General features: G+C 35.3%; 1 protein-coding gene across 1 annotated transcript; it reads right to left on the bottom strand.

Annotated features, from left to right (window-relative positions):
• Window positions 1–938: 938 nt before the first annotated feature.
• Window positions 939–8,185, bottom strand: LOC114715598 (putative disease resistance protein At4g11170). The gene is made up of 5 exons (XM_028900458.1): window positions 8,154–8,185; window positions 4,998–5,486; window positions 3,474–4,572; window positions 3,218–3,365; window positions 939–2,326 (listed from the first exon to the last, which is right to left on the bottom strand). Exons 1-5 carry the CDS (start codon window positions 8,183–8,185, stop codon window positions 939–941), a joined length of 3,156 nt encoding a protein of 1,051 aa, XP_028756291.1.
• Window positions 8,186–8,493: the final 308 nt, after the last annotated feature.

The raw sequence follows: 8,493 nt of genomic DNA, 5'->3' as shown, positions 1-8,493 counted from the left end.
AGAAACAACCACCAAGAAAGGTTTTCACATAAAAGATAGCCAGAGAGTACTCCAGTTTCAAAACTAACAAAGTAATAATAGTTGACATACAAATTGAAGAATCAAATATTAAACACTCCCAATTCCGAGACCTCAAAGCCCAGCTGTAATTCTGTGGATTTCATAACCCAATGTAGCGTGGCCAGCATCGTATCAAGCTGTGAGGAAACAAAGATGGCTGAGAATTGTGAACATATTTCACCTAGTAGTGCTAAAAATCAAAGTTTTGATGCTTCGACAAAACACAGAAGTATTGGATCATTAAGCTGCTTTTTCTACTTCATTGTTTGCAGTAAGCTGGCCACACATTCATATCATGGCAGACATTTATACCGGCAAAAAATGACCCAAAACTTTCACATATTCATATCATTAGCATTTGTACTCCAAGTGATACCTAAAACTCGTCCTGAAATTATATGGAACTCATTTAATAGAAACCTGGCAGAGTACATAAAGAATCTATAGCAAGCCTCATGATTCGGGAGAAGAAATCTCACCATTGACCCCAGATTTGACGATATGGACGTAGGTACAGACTTTGATTTTCTTAATGATAAATTTCTCTTGGCATAACAAAAGGCCATTTATCCTAAGTGTACCTAACAATGATAAAATCCGGCTCCTTTTACCATAAAAGAATGAATTTAAAAAGAAAAAAAGAAAAAGAAGACATTCTTGTCACTATTTCTCTTATATTTAAAGGTTAATAAATTTTATTCCCCATGATTGTAATTAGTTGGTACAAACCAAAAAGAGGTACTATGAACAAAAATCATATCTACCACTGCTCAAACAAGAGTACGATACCTTTTTGAAGTGAGTGGGAGCCACATGTGTATGCATCATTCACCTTGGGAGCTTTAAAACTCAAAATCATTTCTCCAAATTCATCCAAGCTAGCTGCGATATTTGCGCTTTCGAGAGGCCACTTCCATTGCATTAGAGCCCGGCTGAGGAGGCAATGGCAATTGAATTTGTTTAATGTCACCATCTTGATATTCAACTGCAGATGTTGGGCATACTCCACACCTTTTGATCTCTGTTATTCTGTCATGATCCGAACGAACTTCGAATTTAACTTTAAGCTCCATGTTGCTCTGACCATTTCTTTTCCTTTCTTCAATTTTCCTTTTCAGTTCTCCAAGTGAATCAGGAACACACCAAAGACCAACATGCCAAAGATCAATATCCTTGAAGAGCCCCGGCGGACCCAGGTAAAGCGACACTTTACCGGCCCTGCAAGCATATTTACCATCAATAAACCATTTGGCATCAATGTTTTCTCCCACAACTGATGGTAATTTAGAAAAGACGGCGCAAAAAAGGAATCCCCCATCCTCAGAATTTGGAATCGAACTGAGATTCACAGACACCGAAGACCCTTTATCCCTATACATGAACCACTTTGGAACTCTTTTTCCTGGATATTCCAATCTAGCATAGCCATAAGTGGCTTTCTTTATCCCAAGTAGCATTCTTGCCTCAGCAGCTTTGATTGCCCGTCGATTCAGGTTCTTGCAATTTGCGAAAAAAAACCACAGCGATTCCTTGCCTTTTCCTTCTTCACCTTCGTTTGTCAAAGGTGAATATTGCATGGTCTCAAGGGATATGCAGTCAGCGGCACTCAATTGCAAGATCGAGGGAGGGAGCTCTGGTAGACAACGAAGCCTTTCACATTCATCCAGTCGAAGACGTTGCAGGCGTGAAAGATGTTTGATGCTCGAAGGCAAGGTCTCTACATGAGTCCCTGAGAGATTTAAGTTACGTAATGATGACAGCAACCTGATGTCATTAGGAAGTTCAGATAATTCATTGCAATGCGCAAGCGATAGAACTTGCAAAGCACCCATCTTATCACACTTGGACAGGAGACGTGATGCGAGCTCATTACACCCTTCAGCATAAAGATCTCGAACGCCACGCAGCTTAATCAACTTGTGAACGCTTGTCACTTTTCCGCAATCGGCTAGATCTAATGAACAAATTTTGCTGCGATGCCCACTTGATGAGCGCAACGCACCCCTGATGGCAGCTCGTGAAAGTCGTAAATGGAGCTCTTCATTTTCTGAGGTCACTGAAAATTCCTTCAGACGTGAGCAACTACTTACATCGAGCTCAATGAGAGATTGGAGATGGGTAACGCTTGTAAGGCTGGTAAGGGACTTGCAAACGGCTAGCATTAAACGACGCAGGCTGAGCAGAGATAAAATAGATGGATGTACACTCCGCAATTCTGGGCACCACAGGAGACGAACATGTTCAAGACTTGTGGCCTTGGAAAAATCTGGGAGTTCAATCAACTCATTTGAAAAAGAGAGATCAATTTTCCTTAAGTTCACAAGATTCTGTGAAAACATAAATTACATGATAAGATTGGCGGCCAAAACCAAATTAAATTACTCATCTATTTCTTTTTATAAGGTTTCGCTCTCTGTTTTCGTCAGAAAATTAGTTGAAATTAGCTATTGTCAACAAATTTTACAACTTTTCATGATCTTAATCAATACTCCCTCCGATGGTAGATATCAAATAACTAAATCACATAACTTGAATAAAATTAGTTAAAGATAATAAATAAAAAAAAGAAAACGCAACTTATTTTCTTGTAACACGTTTGTTTATGAAGAGGATAAGTGAGAGAAAAAATATGTAGAAAAAGAGATATGAGAGAATAAGTGGAGAAAAAAAAAAAAGAATTAGAAAGATATATAATTAATTAAAAGTAAAAATAAAAATGATGTATTTAATGATTAGGTAAATCCAAATTATAACTTACAAAAAAAAAAAAAGGCTTCAAAGATTTGATGCTTATAGTTCAACAGGGAAAGTGATCTTTATAAGATAATGGAGCTTAGTGTGAGGGTGAAAGACGAAGGCATTTATTTAGAATGGGATATCAATATTTCATTGAATTTTGTAAAAGATTTTATCTGGACCTCATAAAAAGGGCTGAGCGGAGCGTATTTAATGAAGATTTTCCAACTAATGTATTAACAAAATTTTGTAAGGAAAAATATAAAATTCACCTACACTCCATCCCAAAGTCTTGTCAATCTGCTGAAGGGCATTTCCAATTGTACAAGACTTTCAGCCTTCAATAATGTCGCTGGCAAGGACCCTAGAGGGCATCCCACCCAATCCAATAACTTGAGATTTCTTGACCGAAACTTCATACCAGAAGCATTAAACTTGTTCCTAAGTTGTCCATTCAAATCTCCACAAACCTTAAGAAGCTTTAGATTGGGCATTGAATCAAATGCTTTAATAATTACGCACATCTCTTCAACTTCTGAAAGGTTAATAATCATGCCTTCAATATGTCCCTGACAAACAAAAAAATGATAATAGTAATAAAAATATTATATAAGTCAAATAGAAATTTGGAATTCAACAATCTTTTTAATAAATAAATGTAGAAATTTCACACTTACCATATTTTCCTTCAATATTGCAGAACTCTTCTTGGAAATCCAAAATATGTTGCACCATGTAAGATATTTTAATGATTCTTCACGGACAATTTGTTTACCCATTTGTTCTATCAGACTGTGCATACGTATTTTTCTTCCACAAATATCTAAAAGAGCTTTATCTTCCAGTCTTGTCAATCCAATCTCGGTTGAATACTTGCATGCATCTAACAATTTTTTTACATCCTCAACATCATAATGATAATTGAAAAAACATGCGACGTGCAAGAAAATATTTTTCTCTTCCTCATCATCAAGTCCTTCAAAGCTCATTCTAAGGATTTTATTGACTTCTTGACAAGGTAATTTTTGAAGCTTGTCCAATTGGCTTTTCCATGCTTCTTGCTTTTTGCCGCATAGGAGGCGGCCTAAAACCTTTAGGGCTAATGGATTTCCGCCTGCATATTTAGTCACTTCTTCTGCTAGCTCTCTTATCTTTAGGTCAACATAGTCATTTCTAAAGGCATTGTTGGAGAATAGTTTAAAAGCTTCATCAGGATTCAAACCACGAAGCACATATATATCATCCACTTCATTACCAAATATTTGTTTATCTCTGGTTGTTATCAAGATTTTACTACCTGATCCAAATTCATGTCTTCCAACTAACTTTTCTAAATGTGTAAGATCATCAACGTCATCAAGCACAATGAAAACCTTTTTCCGACCAAGCCTACTGACGGTATAAGGACATATTGCATTGCCAATGTGAGATTCTTTATCCCCTAATAACTCCCAAACAATTTTCCCCCTCAAAGCATCTATTCCATGTCTCTTTGATTCTTGCCTTACATTAGTCAAAAGGCAAGACCCTTCATATGTAAAACGCAATTTGTTAAACAACGCTTTTGCAAGAGTTGTTTTGCCCACACCGCCCATCCCCCAAATTCCAATAAATTGGCAACCACCAATTATTGAACCTTTGTACAACAATGATTCTACATCCGCTATTCTTTTGTGAATTCCAACCAGGCCTTTTAGATCATCTTCACTTTGATACCTAGAGCCCAACTTTTGCATGACACGATTCACTATTTCTTTAATTAGCTCCGCTTCATCCCTACACACCATTGAAAAAATAAAGAGGCACCAAATTTAACACCGCATTATTTGTTCATTTCAAATTTTGAACTATTCCCTAATGACATGTAACTATGAAGATTTGCCCATTTTTAAAATTTGTTATAATATTTTTTTGAGAAATATTACTTATATTTGATGACATAACTAGATATATGTAAAATTCCAGCTTCATTTTATGGGTACGAATGCATTGTCATTACCATGGTGAGACAGGGATTTAGATTAGCATATCATAACAGTAAAGTTGATGGACTCGGTGGACTGGTTACGCATAGTGTACAAGAGAAGCTATTCTCTTTATGATCATCAGCGTAACTTCCATTAAATGCCTCGAAGATTGATTTAATTTAGCCCGAGGCATGGAAGAAAATGATAAGAGGAAGATCATAAATATGTAGTTACCTATTGAAGCCACAATGCCAACCACACAAACTGGCAGCTTGAGTAAGAGCCTCCCTCCACTTCTGCAGTTGTTGATTGTTGATGTTTCTTTTGCGCTCATGTTCTTCAAATGCTCTCTCGTAACTCCCAGACTGCTTCCTCACATGTGAAGGATCCACTCTATGGAACACCGGCATAACAAGGTGATCTTGATTTTTGGAGCACTCGAATATTTTTGCAAGCTCCTTCAGGCACCACGTGGAAGATGCATAGTTTTCTGAGAAGACCACAAGGAACAGAGTTGAATTTTCAATGGCTTTCTCAAGAGACGGCCATACCTCATCTCCTTTCTCAAGTCTGTAGTCGATGTATGTATTTATTTGGTTTGTGCGAAGAGCTTCATGAAGGTGGCTTGTGAAGTTGAAGCGGGTGTCCTCGCCTCTGAAGCTAATAAAAACATCATATTTCTTTGGAGATTGAAAAGACAAAGCAGAGGAAGAAGATGAATCCATATCAAATTGCTTGGCTATAGGAAACGATTTGGGACTGCTTTCAATTCTGATCTAAGAACGATTGGCAATAGGAAACAAGCCAGCCTAAGAGGAATATATATAAGATTTTAGGGGAATAGATTGAGTCAACCAAGTCAATGAAAGATGGAACAAAATGAATAATAAATAATCATAATAAATTATAAATAAAAGCAAAGCTAACTTTTAGAGATTTGAAATTTCACATCGCCTGGTTCTCAAATTTGAAATTTCAAAGAAAGGGCCCTCCTACTGAACCAAAGTAGTGTGTGGAAAAGACAGCACTAAATGAAAAACATAGCAAAGAGAGTAAGGAAATTCCATCGACACTTTCTCCGAAATGTTGATCCAATATCTTTGAGACCTTCACCCAAAGCTTTAATCAAATTCTCTGAGGGCTGATCCAAAAAGAAAAAGAAAAAGAAAATCAAATTTCCCCAAGAAAATATAAGCGCCTGCGGTCAAATGTCCTAATGAAATTTGGATTAATGAAGCACTATAGTTACATCTCTACTCTTACTTGTGTTGCATGTTTAGTCTTCGCCTCTAGAAATATAAGATTAAACAAATGCTCATTTTTTTCAAAAAATAACAACATATATTATCAAAACATTTAAAGTGAAAGCCAGAGCTAGCAAGCATTAGAGTTTTAACGTTTCAAAACTGCAAGTTTTGACAATTGTTAATTATTTTTATTACTAGCCCTCATTTTCTCTTCTTTTCATAGACCCAAAAAGCAAGTCAATTGCGTGTAAGGGTGTGACTGTCGCGTAAAAAACACGGCGGAGTAAGTACAGATTGCGCGTGACAGTGAGAATAATGGACCCTCACTCTAAGCATGTGGTTGGAGTGGTGTTAAAACCAGCAAACTTGGCTTTGGCAATGTGAAAAGTCATTTGGTGGGTGGGTTAACTTTTTCTCAAATGATCTTTTGAAGAAAAATCATGGTACCACTAAAGTTAAAAATTTTTGCTGCTGAGGATGTGAAAAAAAAAAAAAGGAATAATATTTAAGTGAGTCTTATATTAACTTAATAATTTGATTTTTTTTGTTAGTAATAATTTTTTAAATGCTTAGAAATTTTTTAAGGAAAATATTTAAGTCAAATGACTTATATTTATTATGTTAATTTTTCTAATCACATGCGGTCATATGTTCATTTATTTCATATAAGTTTATAACTAAATATTATTAAATGCAAATATTTTAAAAATATGATACATAATCATGTGTGATCGGAGAATTTAACATGATGAATATAAGAAAATTGATAAGAGTATTGTCCTTTTTTTAGTAGATATATTAGCTCTTTTTATTTTTATAATGTTTATTTTAATTTATTATTTTTCTTACATTTATTAAATTATATATATGAAATATATGTTTTAAAATTCATGGCTTTTTAGTCATTTTATATGTAAACTTACCTTTCTAAATAAGTTTTGATTTAGCAAAGTGACTTTTATAACAAATCAATCCAAGTATAAATCATATTACACTTATTGACTTTTATCCTAACTGACTTTTTCAAAAATCAAACAAAATAAAAGTCAGTTTTGTTACCGTTAATCCAAATACATCCGAAATAGTTATTTACATCATATTTCATATATAATATTTCATTAATTTTAACTATTTAATTTTTTTAGTTACATAATTCAGTTGGTTGTCATTTACTATATTTGAATGAGTTTTTAAACTCAAATTTATTGTTGACATTTGCACTAAATAAAATAAAATAAACTAATTTTTTCTAAAGATACAAAGGTAAGCAAAACTTGAAAATAGATAACCTATAACTTGAAGAAGGCCAACAATGTTTTGGGTATAAAATAAGGGGTACTGATTTTTTTTTTTTAAATGACATCCAGTATCTTAAAGTATTATTTAGTAACAACTAACATCTTAAAATAATTTTAAATAGGAGATGAAGAATCAGGAACACATGTAGAATCAGAACTTACAATTTAAAAGGATAGGCTGCATTTCACTAATATACAAAATGATAATGCTTGTACCAAAAGGGGGGGGGGGGGAGTAATCACTGCACATTGGCCCTGAAAATAGACCCTCTGTTACAAGTGAAGGAAACGCAGTGTCCGCGAAAGATAAAAGGTGAGATATTTGCGCTTTGGAGAAAACTGCTGAGTGTGATGTCTGTTGTTAATGCCGTGACCCAAGCGAACGCTCTGTTGAAGCAAAAAGATAAAAGCGAAGTTTCCTCTGTTTGAGAATACTGCAAAGGATGATTTTTTGGTAACTGCCAGAGATATTTTGGTGTTTCCATTTTCTATTTGAAATAAATAATTCTATTTTTTCCCCCCTTAAAAATGTACTAAACAAACACACCCACGGTAATTAAGATTACATGGCAATGCATTCCATTTCGGATAGAAGGGAAGCCAAAAAGCGTAACTTAACTTGCCCAACCTGTGTATTTCCGCCAACTGGACTTTAAAAGGACTAAATTTCCATAAAACTTAAACTAACAGCAGGTACGTAGCACGACACGAGGATAATATTTCATCAAGTCTATAGTCGATGTATGTATCTATTTGGTTTCTGCGAAGAGCTTCATGAGGGTGGCTTGTGAACTTGAAGCGGTTGGCCTCGCCTGATCTGAAGCTAATATTTCTTTGGAGATTGAGAAGAGGAAGCAGTGGAAGAAGATGAGGCCATATCAGATTGCTTGGCTACTGTGCCCACCTACAAAGGAAGCTCTGAGATATACCAGAGCAGGTCAAATTTTCCAAGGGATGGTCAAAAAGGAAAAGAAAATCAAATTTCCCAAGAAAATATATACGCCTGCTGTCAAATGTCCCCATAAAATATGATTTAATAAAAAGCACTATAATTACACCTCTCTTATTTTTCCCCTGGGCAGCATTGGAAATAATCTAATGGAGTGAACCCGAAAAGCAAGTCAATTGCGCGTGGAGGATGGGGTGACTGTGACCCTGTACGTAACAAACACGGAGGAGTAAGGT

This window comes from Neltuma alba, unplaced genomic scaffold (genome assembly GCF_004799145.2).
Source record: "Neltuma alba isolate B1F8T4 unplaced genomic scaffold, ASM479914v2 tig00011601_pilon, whole genome shotgun sequence".
NCBI classification, from domain to species: domain Eukaryota; kingdom Viridiplantae; phylum Streptophyta; class Magnoliopsida; order Fabales; family Fabaceae; genus Neltuma; species Neltuma alba.
This window is presented reverse-complemented; position numbering and strand designations above follow the sequence as displayed.

Excerpts from the sequence above, each read along its gene's own strand:
- LOC114715598 (XM_028900458.1), bottom strand. The coding sequence starts at position 8,185 with ATGGCCTCATCTTCTTCCACTGCTTCCTCTTC. Across the intron at positions 5,487-8,153 it reads TCTTCCACTGCTTCCTCTTC|GGATTCATCTTCTTCCTCTG; the intron begins TCAATCTCCAAA and ends GCAATTTGATAT. Across the intron at positions 3,366-3,473 it reads CAATATTGAAGGAAAATATG|GGACATATTGAAGGCATGAT; the intron begins GTAAGTGTGAAA and ends TTTGTTTGTCAG.